The sequence below is a fragment of the Tympanuchus pallidicinctus genome, unplaced genomic scaffold, assembly GCF_026119805.1.
Source record: "Tympanuchus pallidicinctus isolate F22 unplaced genomic scaffold, pur_lepc_1.0 scaffold19, whole genome shotgun sequence".
Taxonomy (NCBI): domain Eukaryota; kingdom Metazoa; phylum Chordata; class Aves; order Galliformes; family Phasianidae; genus Tympanuchus; species Tympanuchus pallidicinctus.
The window spans coordinates 3,572,147-3,594,257 of NW_026294710.1; the positions used below are offsets into that span (position 1 = coordinate 3,572,147).

At 36.7% G+C, this 22,111-nt stretch overlaps 1 protein-coding gene across 1 annotated transcript in view; it reads left to right on the plus strand.

The window, feature by feature from the left end:
* COG5 (component of oligomeric golgi complex 5) overlaps window positions 1-22,111 on the plus strand; it is a 177,904-nt gene that overhangs the window by 126,061 nt on the left and 29,732 nt on the right. Inside the window, exons 11-14 of the mRNA XM_052681177.1 lie at window positions 3,827-3,908; window positions 5,973-6,177; window positions 6,985-7,146; window positions 8,577-8,676. Of these exons, the coding sequence (XP_052537137.1) occupies window positions 3,827-3,908; window positions 5,973-6,177; window positions 6,985-7,146; window positions 8,577-8,676 (549 nt within the window). The remainder of the gene's footprint in view (window positions 1-3,826; window positions 3,909-5,972; window positions 6,178-6,984; window positions 7,147-8,576; window positions 8,677-22,111) is intronic.

Here is a 22,111-nt window from a genome sequence, read left to right on the forward strand (position 1 = left end):
TCACTTCTACACATTTAATCACAATGTGGGTGCACTCAGTACTCCCACATTTTGTGGGACTTGGTGTAAGTATAGTGGAGGACCAAATTCATTTCTCACACACACACTGTGGAAGTAAAGATGACAGGAATGCAGTTTCAGCTGGATTACGGCTTCTGAAAGTGAAGAGCCCAGAAGAGCAGTTCTTCTCTGATATTCTGTGGGATGTTGCTCACTGTGCTATATGAAACATGGGGGAAGGCTTACAAGCTTACCATTACGATAAAATGAGTTTATCTGCTGTGTGCATTTCAGGCAAGCAGTGCTGACTGCCCTTTCCTCTTCTCCTTCATCCCGCCTGTCTTTATAATTCCGTGAAGAAGTTGTCCAGGAGAGGGGAACGTTCCTTCAGTCTTTCCACTAAGCTACATTAAAACATTCCTTTAGGAATTTTTGTGTGTGTGTGTGTCCTTTTTTTTAGTATTGATTGTTGTCAAACAGAATTGCACATTAGATTTTTATTAGTTAAATTACAGTTTCCATTGTAATCTACAGCACAGAAGTAATATGTTAAAATACTTTCTTTAAAAAATAAGCAGTGAAGTACCTGTAATAAGAAAATAACATACTTAGGTAATATGTAAGCAAAGAAATTTCAGGTTTAAACAAAATAAATAAATGTTTTCTGAGTGATCATGGTTGCGTATCACACTTTTATACCCCAGCAGGAGTATCTAATGCTAATGCCTTGTTGTGTTCTCATTTTAGTAGCTGCAGTCCTCCCACTTAAATGCTCTCCAGTGTTCGTGTAGGCAAAAGTATAAAGTATTCTCCAGTTCCTGCCACAAACTCCTAAGCGATCTTTTTTGTACTACTAACCAGCAGTCGTATTTTACCTCCTGAGCAGCCACATCTCAGCACTGGACAAAGTGAAATGTCACCAGTCACATTATTGAAACAACTGGTAATAACTCCCTAGGTAGTGTTTTCAGTTGTTCTGAAAATGGGACATTAACCTTTTTTGTCCCCTAAACATTTTTGACTGAGTCGTGAGTCACTATAAAATCTGTGAATTTTCCATGTATTTTTCCACTCTATTTCCTCATACATAATACAGTTGGATAGCCAAAACAAAGGAGCCTTGATAATTGCAAAATTTTGATGACTTAATTAATACCATTTACCCAGGTCTAGAGACACAAGCTAATGGGCAGAGACTTCACTGGCACAGCTGTGGCTACTGTGCAGATATTTACATGAATACATATGTATATGTGTCTGAATTTATATATATTATATGTGGATGTATAGTTACATGCAAATGTTACATATTTTCCCTCCAATATTAAATGTTTTCAGATTTTTGTTACTGTTACTTGTCACAGTCTGAATCACAAGTAAGAATGGTGTGGACGTACAGTATGCAAGTTTGTTTTCAAGACCACATTTCATCATTGTATTTTGTGCTAAAGCTATGATAGAGGTGTAGATGGTAATTACAGTAATGAAAGTAAGTTATTTGAAGGTGGCCTGTAAGTATTTTTCCACATCCATTAGATGATTTAGAAATTTAATTGAGTTACCATGCTGAATAGGCAAGTATTGTTCCAGCTTGGGATAGAGAGTATAAAAGCTAATTGATTTATTTTATAGCTCATGTGAAGGCTCATTTATTTTAAATATGAAACTGTGAAGTGAAGAACTGAGTAATTTCACATTCATGCTATAATAATCGATTTATCCAAAAGAAGACCTTTTGTGCAGTGCACCTTCTGTCCAATATTACTATTTTATTTTTCCCATATATGAAAATCAACTACAGTTTTACGGAAAACACAAATACAGCTATGAAATTGGTTAGTCTGGTTTCTAAATCCGTAAGTGTCCTCAGGCACTCACAAATGAGATTCCATCATTCAGGTTGATGTTAGTTTTCTGTGTTAATTCTCATACATTTTTCAGATATGATCCTCCCATCATCCTGGATACCCAACAGCAGAAAGACATTCTCTCTCATGTCAGTTCTTAACATGATCCACAGATTTTATCCTTCTTTGTCTATCCTACCCCGTATCTTTATATAAGGGGTAGGATTGGATGAGTTATCCGCTTCTGTCAGCAAACGCTATTGACACAAGGTGGTGAAGAGCCAAATGAAGTTCAGTGTATTTTTTTGGCTGCTAAGGTTTTTGAAACTTCTTGAAAATTCTTCTGTTCTGTGCAAACCAGACTCGTTCTAAGTTCACAAACTTCACAATTTGTGAAAGCAATCTGTCTGATAATCTGATATTTAAAAAAAAAATTATTATGTTTCAGTTTATTTTTGACTGATTTCAAGTTTTATATAAAGGTTTTAAGGTGATGGTTTTTGAACTGAAAACTTGAACTTGAACCTGCAATATTTCAATGACCAGATGTTCAAATTGAATGCAGTGGTACCCTATTAGTGTAGGGCATTCTGAAGGCTCTCATTGCTTTGACCAATGCAGGCGAATAGTGTGTGCTTTTTTCCTCTGTCATATTGAGTGGTAATTCAGTTTGGAGTGACTGAACTTTTATATTTGAAAGAGTTTATATTATTTACAAGAACATGTGGTTTGGTTTGGTTTTTTGTTTTTACACTTTCCTCATAGTAAGTCACAGGCAACACCAAAAGGAAAGCTCAGAAAATGCATCCATCTTTGACAGAGATTTCAGTGTTCAGCCCTTTACTTAAATGCATCTCTAGATGTGAATGCTGTGCTTTGATTTAAAAACGTTGATCTTTCAGAGTGAATCAGAACAGAAACAGCCAAGCACCAGCCTAAGATTCTTAGCATTGCTGACATCTATAATCATTGCTCTTTCTGAGCACGTTTTGCATAGTTAGTGATTTCTTCAAATTGGTAAACTTATACAGAAGGTCAGTATATTGCATGGGTACATGAAGAAAAATGTTCTGTTGAGAGCTTTCCTCTCCTATATAGAGTTCAAGGCCAGGTTTGATGGGGCTTTGGGCAACCTGGTGCAATGGGAAGTTTTGCTGGCCACAGTGGGGGGTTGGAACTAGATGGTCTTTAAAGTCTCTTCCAAAACATTTTGTGTTTTTCTGACTAAAACACAGCTGCCCAGGCACCTATCTAGGGAGCAGGATAGAATGTTCACCATCACCTCTTGCAACTTTTTCTACCTCAAAGGTACAGAGAATTAGAGAGCAAAAGAGAGAAATGGAAACCATACTGTAATGTTTGATTTGATCTATAAGTGGTAGGGGGGAGTAACTAACAGCTTGTGGTTTCAAATATGTCTTTTCTTTAAGAATACCTCATTTCCACTTCTGTCAGCAAACCTTGTTGACACAAGGTGGTGAAGAGCCAAATGAAGTTCAGTGTATTTTTTTAGTTGTTGAGGGTTTTGGAACTGGAAATTCTGTTCTGTGCAAACCAGAGCAGCATGGACTAGTTCTCATTCCTGATTGCTATCTGTAAACATGTCATGTCAGTAATTGCTGTGATTTAGTCAGCATGGGAATCCCACTGAATGAGAAGTCATGGCAATGCAAAGAGGTTTTTTCTAATACAGTTCCAAGGTGTGCTGTTTCTTTCTACATTCATTCGTTTTTCCAAAAGATTGATGGCCAGAGAGCTGGGAGTGTTTCTCCCAACTATAAGGGAAAAGATTTGAGAGATGACCGAAGCTTTTATTTTTGTTTCTCAAGCAATTTTTCTAGTTTTAAACTTGAGGAAAACTTTCCAGACTTCATTTACTTAGTTTTGGTAAAAGGGCAGTGACTGGAAGCATTTGCAGCATTTAAGATTCTTTGGAAAGAGTTTGCTCTGAAACTTTTTCTTTTCTCCCTTTCTATCAGGATGGACAGTCTGATATTTTGTACAAATTTTGGACTGCAGTAACTCAGACTCTTTCCTCTCAGTTTCAGTCTGCAACAGACTGTAAGTATTCAGTATAAATGATTCGTAATGTATTTTGTAGTTATTTTGAATCTCTCATTTCCATAAGTTATTTGCTCATTATGTCCTCTACTAACAGCAGTGGTTCACTTAGTGCTGGGTCTGTGAATTTATAATTTTGTGGTTTTATAACCAAACGTTCCTAAATTGTAATTGAGTTTCCTGGGAAAAAAAAAATAAAAAATGTTTTCTGTTCCATTAAGCAGTCATAATCTAATAAAAGCCCATATTTAGGCCTACTGTACGTGGATGTAAAAACATTTGGGATCACATTATGCTTTCCAAAGTGAATGAGTTTGCTGAAATCGTAAGTAGTAATTTGATTGTAAAAAGCAGTTTATACATTCCTCAGTTGCTGAGCGCTCATCAGTTACAAAAGACTGATTTTAGCCGTTTTTGCGTAACTTGTAAATAGGAGCTGAGTCTCTTTAAAATTATGTCTTGTCTAAATATAGATAATTGGTAATGGTCTCACTGTACACAGTGTTCTGCACATATTTATAATGTAATAAATAATTAGCAGATACAACCAACAATATTAAATCATGTTATAAACACGAGAGTACTGTTGTCATATTGATGCAGCATGCAATTTGATCATATTTGGTGCTTTCACAAATACATCTTTCAAATTTGTATACGGAGTATAAAGTGAGTCTTTTGCAGACACAAAGTGCATAAAGTTTGCATTAATCTTGTGATCTCAGCTGTTGCATTGGCCCTTCAAAATTTGATCCTGCTCTGCTAAATGGCAAGAGTATAATTTGAGGAAGTAGCTGTTTGATTCATGTTCAGTGGTTGCTAAGTAACTAGATGTTACAAATGAAAATGTATTCATCCTGTGTTAAAACATATTAATTTTACTGTTTGCCTTACACGTACTTTAACAGCAGCAGATACATACTAGGATCTCATGTGTTTGTGCAGAATGTGTGCTAACTATTTTCAGCACAAAGTTTTAGGACTAGAATTGTGACATCAGTTAACGGAATCAGTCATTTCAGAAATAAGGTAGCTCTTAAATTTATCTTGTTACTTGTTGTAATTTTTAATGGTTTTTATATAAACATTTAGAGTGTTTGGATATTAAAACTGAGTGCTGTTTTTACTTTACCAGTTCTGAGTTCAGGGAAAACTGCTTACAGCAAGTAGACTTTTAATTTTTTAAGTGATTGTCTATATAAAAATGTTCACCTTTAGCATGTTAACTCTAAGTGATTGAATCAACTGACATGAATCATAGACTCTCAGGATCGTACAGATCAGAGGAATAGCACGAACATTGTTCTGTGACCTAAAATAGCTCTGCATTTGGTAACAAATGTGAATCCTCCAGTACTCAGAATTAGAATGTACTTGAGTTGATGGGATGGGCTGAGGCAAATGCGGCAGATGTCTAGAACTTGAAAAACCTAGGAATGAATGTAACAGTGTTAATCTCCTAATGTAACGAGGAAATCCATGAAGTATGACTGATGTTAGATCAAGATTAACAGCAGTGTCTGATGCAGTTGTACATTTGTTTCATTTCCTGTTACTTCTGTCAAGCTTTTGAAGGCTAAAGGTAATGCTGACTTTTCTGCCAGTTTTGCCATTCTTTATTTGTATAGGAATTACATTTTAGGTACACTGTTTTAAAGGTGTGTGTAAAAGCAGATTTTGTAGAGTTTGGCTCATAGACCTTATTTGTTTTAAACAAGTATCTTGAAAGTTGCAAAGCTCCAGGCTTTTCCTCCTTCCAAGCTGTTGTTAGAAAATCTTCATTCAGTGAATTCTAATCACACTTTGGACTAAAATGAATAATAGTGCTAACAATTAAGTTTGATGTTAAACAGTTCGTGACCATGATTGGTATATTTAATACACAAAGTAAGATTCCCCTGTCCAGAATTTGAATTGTGGAGTTTATACTGGAGCTTTAGATATATATCATCATCAACTTCATTTAACATGACAGCTCATAACACTTTGAAAGTAATTATAAATATGACATTTTAACAAGTTAGTTAAAGCTTTACTTACATTACTTACTACTTTATTTTCTAGCTTCTATGTTTTTGAAACAAGCTTTTGAAGGAGAATACCCTAAATTACTGAGACTTTATAACGACTTGTGGAAGCGCCTGCAACAATATAGTCAAAATATTCAGAGGAATTTTAACACAAGTGGAAGTCCTGATCTCTTTACTGAACTACAACAAATGGAGGAAGATGCACAGGACATATTCATGCAAAAAACCCAAGATTATGAGTATGTATTATGAAGCCTAATAAAATGCAATGTAAAACTTGGTGCTATGCAGTAAAACAGAGTACTTAGAGTATTTGGTGTTACTCAACTAGTCATAGCAGGAAAATTAAAAAAATTTTTTTTTGCCTTGTTAATTGTTTTAATGCTATTTTAAAGCTGTGAGATTCTTGTTAGAATACATAATTAGAAGTGTTAGATTGACTTGTCCTTCGCAAAGTGCTTGGTAATATTACATTGGAGCTAGTTTTATTTTTTTGTTTCTTTGGGAAAAGAAAAAGCAGAATGATCAAAACTCAGTTTTATATATATTGCAATTACAGCAGTAGCTTTCTGTTAATGATATCACAATCAGTGGAGTGTGACAAGCATTCACTTTGTAGTGATTCACAGTTTGTATGTTTATACATTGTAGAAAAGTATTATTTGATTGGCAGATACTGGGAAGTTCAAACTGTAACAGGCTTAAGATTTCTGGACTTTTGCAAAATAAAGTGATTATTTTAGCTGGTGTTTATAGAGCTATTTATAGAATTATTTCTCAAGAACACCTTGAACTGGGGATTCCACATAGGTCTTAAGGAAAGGGCTAGGAATTGTACTGAGCTGGGCAGGATGGCTGCCTGACCAGTTACGTGATTCAAGTGAGAAGCAGGCTGTTACTCAGTACTCAATTTTTTTCAAATGTATGTGCTTTGATAGAAGAAAGAAAAAACGTGTTGGATACTGTAAAGTTTGTATGATCTGGAAAGGTTCAATGCTACTGGGTACTTTAATTTAAAATGTACTAATTTTATCTCATCCTTACAGCCCAGAAAAGGCCTTGAAAGATTCGCTGCAACAATATGAAGCTGCTTATTTGTCAAAATCCCTATCTCGACTCTTTGATCCTATCAATCTTGTCTTCCCTCCTGGAGGTCGGAACCCTCCCTCTTCTGATGAGCTTGACAGCATCATCAAAACGATAGCCAGGTATGCACACATAATACATTGAAAAATGTAATCTTTCGTGACTTTTTTTTTATGTTACAACTTAAGAGATGAGACTTTGTTACCAATAAAACATTGGTTACTCTTTAATTCTATAACTGATTATCATAAAAATTAAGTCAGGATTTCTTTTCTGTGTTGAGTTGTTCTGGAACAACTGAAACATTCATTTAGTTTAACTGCTAGAGCTTACAAAGCATGGGGAAGAGAAATTTTATGCCTATTGTAAATGTCTGATATCTTCATTATTCTGACTGTATCAAAGATAAAATAATAGTTACTTGTCTGCAAATGGTAATCCCTGATATAAGTAATCTGTTACAGCGAAGCCATGAGATGATAGTTGATGATGATGATTCCAGTTGGAATTTGTAAAATGTGATACTTAAATCAGCAGGGGAGTATTTTCACTCCTCAGACTTTGGTAAGGCCTAGTCTGTAGTAGAGCCTGAAAATGGTGGGCAGTGTTCTTGCACTGTGAGTGTGCACTTCAGTGTGTGTATGTGTGTGTTTTTTGGTTAATGTTAAATATGGACACTGTACTTGCGACTGGGAGTTGGAAATGCTCAGAAAATGCCTCTCTGTGTGGCTGGTGATGTTATTTTCCTCCTTGCCTTAGGAAAAGGGAAAATGGCATTCAGCTCTGGGTCACACAGCATAAGAAAGATGTAATGGCTGAAGTAACTCTCCTGAGAAGAGAGGATAAAAGAGTTGGGGTTGTTTGGTGCAGATAAGATAAGGCTTTGGGGAAAGATGGGGAGGGAATCTTTATAAGTTCTTGAGAGAAACTAATCACTGGCTGCATTACATTCACTTCAGATTCTCTTTGTGCTTGTCTGCATTCACAGTGCAGTATATATGAATGCAGCCCCAGCTGATGGAGATCTGTGGGATTCCATGAACAAGGAATACTGGAAGGGATTTAGAAATCTGTTCTGCCTTCCATTTGTACCCTGTCACTCCCTTGATGCCTTTGTTACTACATAGTATTGCCTTAAACATAGCTTATTAGTTGTGTCAAGCTAAGGCATCCCCTGGGTATTTCTGCACAGCTCATATAATTCCAGAGTTGAATGACTATGTATTCACCTGTAATGTGTGAAGGCTGCTGCCAAAGCTTGAGTGTAGTTAATTGCAGTCAATATTTTTGAATGGCTTACTAATAGTGATTTCAAACTGAAGTGTCATTCCTAAACTTTGCTCATTTTTACCAGAATAGGAACATTCTGCACATAAAATTCCCAAATGACTTGTTAAATTGTAAACTGAATTACAGTGCCTAGAAAGACTTGGTTATGTATTACTTCTTCTAAGCTGACTTGCTGCGTAACTGTGTATTTGTAGGTAATTCTTTATCAATTAAATGCAGCACTGCTAAGTTATTAATTAAGATTTGCAATCTTTGCTTCTAGTGAGCTAAATGTGGCTGCTGTTGATCCAGACCTCAGTTTAGCTGTGGCCAAAAATGTGGCAAAGACCATTCAGCTCTATGGTGTGAAGTCTGAACAGCTTGTAAGTAATTTAAACATTTTTGAAACTTCTTTTTTTTTTTTTTCTGTGTAGGATGTTCTCTTTTTTGTAGATTTACAGCATAATAGTAATGCTGTCTGGATAGACAAAACTTTTGAAAGCTTTCCACTTGGAAATATTTTCAGTTAAGTTTTGCCTTCGAGCATACAGACTATGGATTCCAATGCAGTTTGTATGTATAATTGAAAATTGAAGTTGTAATATTAATTAAAAATAATCTTTTTGTCTTTAAATAAAATCAAGATTATTCAATTCAGTGTAATCATGCTCTCTCTGAATAGCTTTAAAAATTTGAAATTCAACAGCAAATAGTTTGTTTACCATATCTGTTTAATGAATTGTATTGGCAGTTTGCAAGCTAGTGTATGGGAAAGGAGTACAGTTGAAGCAGTCATGAAGGCCATGAAGAATATTTAAAATTTTTAAATAAATCTATGTACTGGGATTATTTTGCTATATTCTTAGAAGTTAGTTCTTAAGTTGAGTCTTCGTTTAAAGATGCCAAATGATGGTGCCATAATTTCAGACTAGAGTTTGCTCAAAAAAGGAATTTAGTGTGTATACCAAGTTGGCAAGAAACTTGAGTAAAAGGAAGTAAAGTTACATCTATATTTATCTCGGTGTGTAGAGTCAAATACTGGCATACTTATCAGCTGTAACTGAGATGGCATCAGGGTCTGCTGTGCTCACTGCTTCTATTAAAGTTTGAATCTGGCCGGTGGCTTGTTCAGGAGCGTGCATCATTCTGTGATCAGCCAGCTAGCAATTTCTTAAGAAGCCCTAAGGAAAAGGATTTGTGGAAGTAAGCTGAAAAATATGTGATTTGTGGCTTTGTACTAGCTGACTGTAACTAAAATAATGTAGGAGTTAAGAGGGAATCTAAGGCCTTGAACTACTTGAATTTGAGTGAAAATAACACTTGAAACTGAAAAATCAAGAGACAGGATTAGTCAAACTGACAGAATGAAAATCCTTCAAGGATATACCTGCAAATTGTAAAATAATACAAACTGTGTATTGCACTGCTACTTTTGGGGGGTGGGGGTTGTTTTGTTGTGTTTTGTTTTTGCAATTTTTAATTTCCTTACTGATATATATCTTAAAAAAAAAAAAAAAAAAAAAAGAAACAGGAAGGGCTTAATGCAGTGCCAAAGTGTATGGTGTCATCTGTAAAATACTAAAATACCTTCCCTGGCCTCCAGCTGCCTTTCCAGAAGAGCATCTCTCACATGTCCTACATCATGCTTGCCAGCCCTGTGGGATATAGTCTAGAACATCTAAATGCTTTTTTGTGCCTATTTTTGAGCAGACAGATTGAGTCTGAAATGTTCACCATGTGTAGAACAGGAGCTATGTCAGACACCACTTTTTCATTACACTTTTGTGGTGTAGCCAAGAATGCAATCTTCATTCAGTCTTGCAATCCAGTTTACAATGTTAGCTTTCTAATGCTCAGAAGGGTGACCATTTAACATTTCTGTTCTGATGCCTGATTTCTGATAGCTATAATCTACCAGTGCTAAAGATGAAAATTATGTTTCCTGGAGGAATTCACAACAAAGTTATCTTGCAAATCAAAAGTAGACAAAACAAAACAAAACAAAAAAAATATCAGAATTCTCCACAAAGAAAGATAGAAGGGTACTTTTAAGAATCATTAGGATTTTTAAAATTGTTTTAATCTTGTTGGCAGGATGCTGTAGGTAGATTTGAATGGTGAGAATATTAAAAAAATGTGAAGTTCTAAAACTGCAAACAGACTGATACCGGGTTGCTATTCTTTCAGTTCCTTCTAGATGAAATAATTATTTCAGAAAAAAAAAATACATTTTACTAAGACTTTATCACTGATTCTTTAGCTAGCTTTAGATAGAATAAGTAAAAAGAAAAGTATTATTCAGAAGTTTAACTTTGAGTAATAGCAGCATATTGCAGTATGGACATGCAGAATTAAAATAAAAACAAGAACAAAAGATATTTTCCAATGAATCCAAAATGTCTATTTCCATTGCTCATGAATCTGTACACTGCTGGCTTTTGGTTTTCCTGCTTCCTCTCACCAGTTGTTGCTGTGCCTCAAACCTATTCTTGTATTCACCGGTTCAAATGATTTCAAAGAAGATATAAATAACTACTTGTGAGCAGTAGGTAGATTTATTCTGTTGCTGGGTGAATCTGTAACTTAGTTAACCCTTTGTCAATGCCTGATGTTGTTGTATGCCATGACATAATCAAAGTTATTGTACTTGTTTCACTCAGTGTAATTACAGATGTTCTTATAATGCATAGTTTGAAGGTACAATTACACGTAGCATTAATTAAAAATATATGTAAAGCTATTAACTTTTAACCTCCTCACCCATCCTGTGTTTTGTTAGGTGATGCTGAGGAAGAGTGATTGGTGTATTTTCTCCATTTCATTATTATTTTGTGCCTTCTTGTTCACATTTTCCTAAATCACACAGCCCAAGCATTCTTGTAATTATTACAGACGTTACAGATTTCTGTTCAGTCAGCATTTCTATGTCCTTATCATTCCCGATCAGAAAAGATACTAAAAAGCCTGATCTTGTATTTTGGATAAGAATGAAATCTTCTTCTGAATTTGCACATTGTAATCCATTCCATACTTTATAACATACCTACTGCTTATGGAGGCAGATTTTATCTGTTAACTATTTGTTTGTTTGTACAAGTAAGGGCTCCCCAACTTAAAAAACAAGCAAAGAAATACCCACTAAATTTTCTCTTTAAGAGTTTTTAAGGGGGTTCATTATTCCAGTTTGCAAATACCCTCAAGTTACCATCTTTGTTGACGCATGGAGTAAATTGTCATGTTTATCTGGCACATAAGGGAAATCAAATGTTTCATCAGATACTGACAGTAAGTACAAATGGAGGGGAGAGATTCACGAGAAACTTCTAAGTTGCATTTCCTGAAAACGAAGAAGTAGTTGAGTAATTTCCTTTTTTTTTCTTTTTATGAATCTGTGCTGCTTAACAAAAGATCAGAGCTCACAAATCTGCCTCTTAGATTTTGACCCATTTATGTAATTTGTAGTTGAGAAGAGACAGAAAAGAGAGCTTGTATCTTACCAGCATCTTCATTAGGTAGCTTTGAAATGGCAGCAGTAATTGCATGTTGGGAATCTCAATGGTAATGTTCTCCAGATGTTTTTTGTCATGTACTGTAACCAGAAAAAACTTTTTGAGTGTGCATTACTGTTATATGTATAAATTATATACACAGAATCATAGAATGTTTTGGATAGGAAGGGACCTTTAAGGTTGTCTAGTTCCAACCCCTCTGCTGCATGCAGAGACATTTCCCACTAAACCAGGCTGCTCACAGCCCCATCCAGCCTGTCCTCGAATGCTTCTAAGGAGGGGGCATTCACAGCCTTCTTGAAAATGAAGGTTATGTTTCCCCTTTTCGCACCAGTGGGAACTTGAGCGGACTGCCATGACCTTTCAAATATGGTGACTTGGCATCTTCATCCACCAGTTCCCTCAGAACCCGTGGAGATCTCATCAGATCCTATGGACTTGTGCGCCTTCAGGTTCTTTAGATGGTCTCGAACCTGATCTTCACTAACAACAGACAAATCTTCCAAGTTCTTATTGTTGCTTTCTGCAACTTGGGCAGTGTGGCAGAGCCCTTGCCAGTGAAGATTGAGGCAAAGAAGTCATTGAGCACCTGAGCTTTCTCCACATCCCTCTTGACTAGGTCTCCAGTTTCCTTCCAGAGAGGGCCCACATCTTCCCTGGCCTTCTTTTTATCACTGGTATACCTGTAGAATTTCTTCTTGTTTCCCTTTATGTCCCTGCCTAGATTTTAACTCTGTCTGGTTTTTAGCTTTTCTAATCTGATCCCTGGCTGCTTAGACAACTTCTTTGTAGTTCTCCCAGGTAACACATTCCTGCTTCCGCTCCTTATAGACTTTATTTTTGCACTTAAGTAAGTCCTAGAGCTCCTTGCTGATCCACAGAGGCCTCCTGGTATTCTTATCTGCCTTCCTTTTTATTAGGACGTGCTGCTTGTGGGCTTGGAGCATGTGGTCCTTAAATACTTACCAGCTTTCTTGGGCCCCTCTTTTCTTATATCACCCTGTCAAGCAGTTAGTTCCCTGAAGAGGTCAAAGTCTGCTCACCTGAAGTCCAGAGTAGCAAGCTTGCTGTGTGCTCTCTTTGACGCCCTAAGGATCTTGAACTCCACCATTTTGTGGTCACTACAGCCAACGCTGCCCTTGAGCTTCACATTACTCACCAGCCCCTCCTCGGTGAGGTACAGCATAGCATCTTTTCTTGTGGGTTCCTGTAGAATCCACCCTACGTGTACTATTGAAGTTTCAGTATTTTCTTCTCGCATCCCATCATCTTGCATAAATCCTGTGGTGCACGCATGCCACTTTGAAGACTATTGCTCAAGGGTGATAATCTGCAGTAATGCTTTGTGACCAAGAAGATTTTGGTTGTCTATTTTTGGCAAAGAGAGGTGATTGATTTCAGGAGTCTTTTAAATCTTTGAGTTTCTGGTTTTTTGTCATTCTTTCTCCCGGTGTGCTTCTTAGATTGTTCTTTTATGTATATAAAAATGAAAATAATAGTCACTTTTTGATTGGAAGTAAAGACAAAACTACATTTCCCTAACTTACTAGCTGTAATTTTATCATTTACTGAGCTGAATTTTGAATGGAAATCTTTTTGTTGCAATTTCACAATCACTGTGTTTTGGTTTGACTGCTAATAGGGATGTATTATTTCTCTTATTAATCCTTAGAACTGGATGTCTTGCAGAGACAAGTCATGAAACATTGAGAACTATAAGCTCTGGGAGTTTACAAGATTGGTACTTTGGCCAACAAGCAGAAAAATAAATTCTAATATCCTTTGTCTTCATTGAGATGGCAGAGACCTGTTTGGACATCTAGTCTATTCCCTTCCCAGTGCAGGACTATTTCAAGTAATATTTACTGTTGTCTTTTTTTGTTGCATTCTTTCTGCCTTTTGAGTGATTATTTCAGTTATCTTATGTATTATGAGTGGAAATGTAAGTACTGTATGTTCTTTTGTGCTATTTTTGTTCAGTTTTGCATGTGGGTGGATTGAAATACACTAACACACCCACCAAGTGCACCGAGATGGAATGTGTTGCGCTGTGAACATGACAATGCAGTTGTTTAGAGAAGATGCAGTTCTCCTACTTCTTAAACCTGAAGGCTTCTTAGTGGTTTGTTCACCAGTTACAGCCATCCTATCAGACTGTCTTTAGTAATTGCAGTCAGAGTTCCACAGCAGTCCTTCTCTTGCTGTCAGTGTTGTGGAGGTTGCCTTACCATGCCACCTACTACCATAAGGCTTAAGTGCCAGAGACAAGGGGGCTGGTGTCTTTTGACCATTAAACAAGCAAAGGGCAGTTGTCAGAGGCAGAATTGTAAAAATCAGGTTGCCCACTTGCTTTTTGTAGCAGGTGGGAGTGATTATGTTAGCATTTGGAGGATCAAACTGTCTTAAAAATCACTTTTACATGTAATTGGTGTGCTTTAGGTTTAGGCAAACACTAGCTCACTCTGCTGTGCTCCCAGGACAGCTTCACTTCAAGCCAGGGTGACCAGCTCAGGCTGAGCACAACTTTCTCAATCAGCTTGGAGCACAAACAGAGCAAGGTCAGGTCTGGTTGTTTACAGACAAAGCAGGAACCTGTATGATCACATTACACTAGGCAGATTTATCCTATGGCTAGGGCAGATAGACAGTGGGAGCTGTGATTTCCTGTAATTGGAACAAAGTTCCTAAATATGGAATGTTTGTATTTTATGGAATTATAAATTTTAACAGGTTGTCCAAAAAAGGGATCTTTCCAAGAGACAAGAGGCTGCAGGCAGATGACTTAATGGAGATCTTCCCCACTGTCAGACTTGCAAGCAATTATAAAGGGGAAGCACTCAAAAGATGGAAAAGGAGAGTGGGTGTAATGAGGGAGGAAGGAAATACGGAATTTGAATATTTTTTAAAATTCTCTTAACTAAATAAGGTTGGACTTGTGTCGTATATCTTACAAAAGTTATGAATGATGTGGAGGCCCAAACTACAGCCTGTGTGCAGTGCTCTGGGAGAGCTACAAATCTATCCTTTGCTCACAGCTTACGGGAGGTGCTTGGCATCTGCTCAGGATTTTACCCTAGGCAGCGAGTGTGGGATTTTCTGATTAACAGGTTTGCCTAGTGTAAGCTACCTGAATGTTTTTCAGCTGTAGAGAAGAGAATTTACAGTACTTCCTGGCATTTAAAAGAATTCTTCCCCTGAGCTTCGTACAAAAACTTAAGATGGTATTTGGTGTATTTTATACATTTCAAAGGAAAAATGCTGAAGACCCAGGCATAGAAGTGAATTCAGAGATTAAAGAGAAGACCTGAGTGTCTCAAAAAGTAGAGTACCCACACTGAAGTTCAAATTGTTACATGTTTTCAAAGGCGGGACATTGATCCATGTACTAAAACCCTCTAGTAGTGAACATGCCAAAAGACAAAGTAAGAACTTGGCATTCTGATCCCACAGGCAATGGACTACTGCACACTCAGTGCACAAGTATATTTGTCTGGATTTTTTTTTTTTTTTTTTTTTTTTTGAGAATTAGGCATTGAAATTCTGGCTTGTTTTCAGGGAAAAGTCAGCATCAGCTGACACGTGTGATGAAGAGTGGGCAGGCTGTTTCTCACTATTTGGGATCACAGTAGTATATGGAGATTCATTTACATTTACTTAAGTAAATATCTGAGTTACGTAATGTTGTATATGGCTTTAGACTGCACCAGTGGCAGAGTGTTAGAGCAGTAATATGAGCAGTAATACGGTAGTACAGAAAGATTCTTGGGAAGTAGCAGGGAAACCTTGAATTAGCCTTGCGTTGTTTGTTCACATATTTTAAAAATATTTGCTTGGACTAATGTTTAAATGTGAATCAACTCCAACACAAAAATTCCATGAGTAAAATTAATAGACACTATATCTAAACTAATCTGTTGAGTGTTTACTGAGATCTCCCTTTCAGTTAACTGGTGCTTAAGATTGTAATTGGAACTGTGTTAGTGTAGAAAGTATTATTATCCATCATAATTATGAGTAACATGTTTTTGATCACAGGTGTTCTTACTACATTATTATTTAAGAAAGAAAATACCAATAGAGAGGATGAGAAACACAAAAATATAACAATTTATTGTCATTTTAACCCCTCCTTCAGAGAACAAAAATCCCAGTCACTCACTGCTTGTCCCCACAGAGTATAGATGTGGAAAGAAATGCATCTGACTGACCTCAGAACAATGAATATAAGTAAATGAGCTTGGTCTCATCTGTTTGAAGGCGAACTTATATCACTGAGGCTTGTTCTGGTTAGTGCTGGCCTCACTTCAAAGATCAGCAGAACGTGTCTGTTTTTGCTACAGAAAGGCTGTGTATTAAATTGTTCCATGCTGTTGTTCTGATGTTTATGTTAATATCTGTCGCTCTGTCAAGAATCCAAGGTTAGCAAAGACTTCTGACTGACACTCAGGACCTGCTTTGCTCTCCTAGCTGTGAACTTCCTACGTCCCTGGCATGGGATGGAATAGTGACATCTATCCCAACCACTGGGATGTGCCTGGGCCCTGAGGCCAGCTGGTAGAAAGCAGGCTGCCTCGAGACTGGTGAGGGCTCTCCTCCAAACACAGTGGCTGCCTGCCACGGTCCTTCTGGGCATAATCTCTGCAGTGTGAAGCTGTGATCCATCTCTGGAGATCAGCTGGGAGAATAGTCACTTCTTAGGCCAAACACTTGCTAAGGACTGTCCCAGCAGTTCAGCGGTGGAGATGATCATGTGCACAGTCCAGGAACCTTTCCTAATGCTGTTTAATTTATTGCTGTGAATGTAGCCAAGATGTGAATGAGATCGAAAGAGAGCGGCATGCGAAATCTGTTCAAGAGGAAGCTTAAAATGCTGACAGATTGGGGTAATTTTTACTTGCATCTGGAATTCATGCTTTCATGCTTCTGATGTAAATAAATCTCTGAGGCAGAAGTTGGGAGATGCTGGTTTATTCTTCAGGAACATTTCTGGTCTTAAGATTTTCTTAAAATGCCAGAGCTTCAAAAGATATTCTTTCCTAAACATGTTTTTCTTTCGTGATGCTTGTCAGCCGTACATGACTGATTTTCATATAGCATTTGCTGTTTCTTCCAGCTTCTTAGCCCTTGAAAAGAGCACGTATCAGTGGTGGTATAGCTGGTTTGCAGCTCCACGTATTGCTGGCTGTGTGCTAGGAAGCTCTTGGATGTTAGGTTTTCTCAGTGTTCAGGAGTTCACCAGTTTCTTTTGGTAGCCAAATCTTTCTTTGAACCAGCTGAGATAACACCTTCTTGTGCGCCAGTGCAACCAATGCCTTCTGTAATGCAGTGTCCTATTTTTAGTGAATGTAATGGATTGATATATAGGCTGAGTAGCATCCATCTGTCTGTCATGCTCAGATATTTTTAGAGCACTGATCTTTGTCATGCTGATCAGCACCAAATGCATTACATAAGATTAGCATCAAAATATATATAATGAAAAGTCAGCTTTGCTGCAGTTGTTCTTAAATTATTTTTAGTATTACCCACAAAAATTGTATGGCTCAGTGCATTATCCCATCATTGTGTTCTATCTGTACTCTATAGGGATCATTTTAAAGTTGAATTTCTCTTCTCTCGGATCCTTTCTATCACAGGCTTTCTTCCTGAGGCTTCAGATAAGATTAATAGAATCACAGAATCTTTAGAACTGGAATGGACCTTTAAAGGTCATCTAGTCCAACTGCCCTGCAATGAACAGGGACAGCACAGCTAGATCAAATTGTCCAGAGCCTGATCCAGCCTCACTTTGAAGATCTTCAGGAACAGGGCATCCACCACCTCTCTGAGCAACCTGTTCCATTGCCTCACCACTCTCACTGCAAGAGATTGAAAGTCAGTGATACATGTTGCAAAGATTTTAATAAATGCCTGCTTTCCATTAAGACTAAAACTGAGCCAAACAATTTATCTCTCATTGTCCTTCAACACAGTTTGTATTTGAACTTGTCATTTGCAGGTGTAAGATTCCAAATTCCGCTTTGCTTACATCCTCAGCTGCTATACTGTTCTTTAATGCTGCTTCAGCGGCTTAATCTCGTACTGTTACTTCTAATGGTATTTCCAATTTTCCACTTCTACTGAATATTCAACACTGATATCTCCCCATCAGATATCTCTGATCCACTCGCTAGCTATTTAGAATGGGTTGGAATTAGTTGGGTTTTTTTTGTTTGCAGAGTCAGACTGTGAGAAAACTGTCTGCATTCTTCTTACACTGCTCTAGTCAATTTATTTCTTTCAAATTTACTGTGGAAAAGCTGGTCATTTCTTTGAAGTGTGTTTACAAACTAGTTTGTAATTATTGGCGTTTAAAATAGATGACAACTTTCTGCACATCCCTCTTATCATCATAACTATTTATGATATTGTCACAGATTAATTTTTTCCTTGATTTCTTTCTTTGTGGGTTGATGCTGCATTTGATATATGGTAGTCAATATAAAATAGGCTGCAGTTTGCCTTTGGTGATGAAGTTCTGAAAACTGAATTCTGTCATGCAGTGGCTTCACAGATCTTTCTGAGAATTTCTTTCTGAGATTATAATGAAATGTGCTCTGCTCTTTGTTTATACTTTTAAAAACCAATCTCTAATTTGTTGTTGTTTCTCCTTAGTTTGTAAACCTTGTTGCAGTAAAGAGGATGAGGACAGAAAATGCTAGAAGGCCAGGTGGAATAGAGAAACAACACTTAATTCAGCTTAAACTCTGAACTGAGAAAGAGGGAGCATATTTACATGGAACTTTCATGTCGTTTGTCGAAGAAAAAGTGTCTGCCGCGTTTGATTGGGGAAATGAAGATTTACATAAGCTGTTTTCAGTGAGTTATTTAGATTATAAGCAATATGAATGGCTTTTTTTTTTTTCCAGAATTGAAAAGGCTAAGGTGTGTTATAGGGATCCAGAGACCATATTGGAGCATCTTGCTGCAATCGTTGACGTTGTTGAGAAATGTAGAAATGTGAGATGTGGTTTAAAAATTGAAATAATGCAAGGATAAACTAGTTGAATGGGAAGGACTGGATCTTAGTCTTTTCTTAGTAATCGTGGAGACAAGGTTTTTTTTTTTCTGAATCTCTCTGTCTATACTTAATGTTTCTCTACAAAAAGGCAGAAAGGGGCTAGACTAAAAAAGTTCTCAATTGTCTGCCTTGTCAAAAGTAAAAATATCCATAACACATTGCGAGAAAGAAAGGTGTTGATGTAGGAGGGCTATAATTCTGCTTTCCTCCTGGGGAAATGGAAAGGATTAGAACCTCATTTATGGAGGAAAGCACCAGTTGGACTGACTTTACTGACATATATTCCTGAGGGAAAATGTACCTCATACCAACAAAGCAAAACAAAAAAAATTGTTTTGCTCATTTAATTCGTACAAAGTCTCTGAATTAAATGTGTTGTACTAACAAAATCTTACAGTTGATGTGAGCTATTTCTCTGTTTACTGCCCTTACTATAAGGTTTAGGTATCTTTACTTCCCGTTCTTCTCTCTCCCCCACTCCAGTTTGATACAGCTAAATTTAACTAACTGAATAATTCAATGAAGTAAGGGAGAACAGGGAGGAGATGGAGAGAGCAGACACTGCCTGGAATCAAATTCTTCAGTGAAGTGAAGATACTGCTCATATGCTACAAATTTTGCACCACCTTTAATCTCCATCAAATTTATGAGACTTGTGATGGTTCTGAGTTGAAAAGTATGATGAGTTCTGACTGGAATGGCACGTGCTAAATTTCTGATGGTCATTTTCTTAGTGTGTTTTTACAAAAATTAACCTATATCTTATATTAGGTGGTGTTACATTGAATTGTGAGTTTTCTTTTGAGGGTAAAACACTATTCAGGACATATTCTAACAGTGAGATTTGTCTGACAGTTCCAGGGAAATGTATCTAGTCCTCCTGTCTAAGTGTCGAATATTGTGAACTTTGGGAGGAAGTATGAAATGTAATGAACTCACAAGTAGTCAGGAGCAATAGGGAAATGACACTTTGGGAAAGGTTTTCTGTAAATAACAGGTCAGTTGGTGTAAGTAATGTAAAAGACTAAGTTTTCCCCACTTCTCTTTGAAATATGTGTATTAATTGTTTTACACTAGTACCTTGAAGGCTCAGTGTTACTGTCATTCAAAAACTTGGAACAGTACTATCTAAATGAGAGAACATAAAAATATGAATTCAGAATTAGGCACATTAAAGGAATTCATTAATAGGTATTTAAATAGAACATGTAGGAGGCTATTATATACTAAAATAATTTCAGAAAAGATTACTATTTCACAGCAAAATAACAAAACCAAGAGATGGCAGTGGGTCTAATTTGAAAATGGTTAGAGGTCAGCTAAGGATCTCCTTTGTTTTAATGGAAAGATCAGAAGAGCTTTTTTAGGAGATTCACATTCATTAGGAAGCTACTTACAATGGCCTGAAAATATTTAGAAGTAGCTAGTTGATAAGACACTTTAAAAAACCAAACCAAACACTTATATTTAAAAAAAAAAAAAAAAAAGAATTAAAAATCTAGAGGGGAGAGTTGCATTAAAAAATAACTTCATGAAGCATTTTCTTCATTCTCATGTTGTCTTTTGCTGGTTAGATCGTGACTCACATAACAAATGTGTGATGTTAAGTGATACTGGCTAAACTCCAGAAAAAATCATCCAAGCATAAAAGGCTGGTTTTGAGAGTACTATGTGCTTCGTTTTATCTTGCTGGGAAGGAGGCTAGAAGACTTCTTTAAATCTACTGTGCAGTTTTGTTGACAGGTAGAAGAAGAGCAAGACTGCACCGTCCTTACTGCATTTTGTTGTACTGTGCTCTAAATCATCTCCTGCCAAGTTAATGCTATTATTTGGCAATTGATTGGCAATAGTTCAAAGAATGTTAACATTGTAATGTATTTTGTATTTTATAATTATGGAGCAACTCTAATTAGAGTTTGACAGCGTTAAGCTCCTTTGTAAATTTCCACAGCGTAGAAGTATTAGAATCCCAGCTAGTGTGTGGACTGGATACAAAAAATGGCAAATGGCAATTAAATAAATTGATTATGCTTTCTATGTATAGATGAATCCTATGATGTTGAACCTCCTGATTTTCTGTGTCTTGCAGATAGATGGATGCTTTTCTCATCTGGAAGTACATTCTTACTAGTCCACTTTGTTAGGACCAACAACTATTGCGATAACATGAAATGTGATTAATCATTCAGTCATTATTCTGGCAAGCATGGAAAATTTAGTAAACTGTTACAGTCAGAGATATCAGGACCAACACACTGTCTCTGAAATCTCTGGAGACTTGGGTTTGGCAGTTGGGTAAACTGGAGTCTTGAAAAAATGTCAAGTGCAAGGAGCAGGATTTTCAGTTGGCAAATGACTGCAAGTGCTTTCAGTTTTTCAATTTGTTGAGATTCCTTCAACAAACTGGTTTTAGGTGAGTAAGTGCCAGCAGCTTTTGGAAAGTGAGGTTGTTTAAAGGATCTCATTTTCGAAGGAACACTTTTGATGATTTTGTTCATTGCCTTTGTCTCTTGTGATTCACAACATAGAGATAAACCCTGTCATTACTGTCACAGAAAGACCATTTGCTGCTTTCCTTTAACTTTTTCTGGTTTTTAGAATATTAAAAAAGAAGGGGGAAAAATATATCCCTTAGGAAAAATATGTCCCTTAGGGAACAACTTGATGGTTACTGTTGTTCTAGCATGTTTAGTGTGAGCATGACGATGGGTCATTTTTCTTTGATAAAGGACTTAACTGTCCCTCTCATGTTAGTTTCACGTGTTTCTTCCCAAAATGGTTGTTGTGGAAGATTTTGAATGCCTTTGCTGAAGATCTTCTTTCCTATATTCCTCAAATGTAAAATTTCCATATTTCTGGAAAAAAAAAAAAAAAAAAATGCTAAAAGCTACAAGAATGTCCTGAGGGTGCAACAGAAATGTTTTTATGCTTATTTGACATTTTTGCCTGAACTCACAGGTGATTTCCCCCCTCCAGGTCTTGAAATATTCCATCTTCAAAAAACTAGAAGTCATTTCAAGAACTTAAGTTCTTATTTATGATTTATTATTAATTTTTAATTGGTTATTTTTAAAGCGGGGCATTCATTTTAATTTATCCTCATTTATCAAGGACCTCACATTCCCTCAATTCATTTGTATCTCACGCTTCCAACCTCTAAATTATGTCTCTAATTTTTTTGCAAATTGTTCTCTATGTACTAATACATCAGCTGGCATCACTAGTGGAGTTCAGATTATTATGTATTTT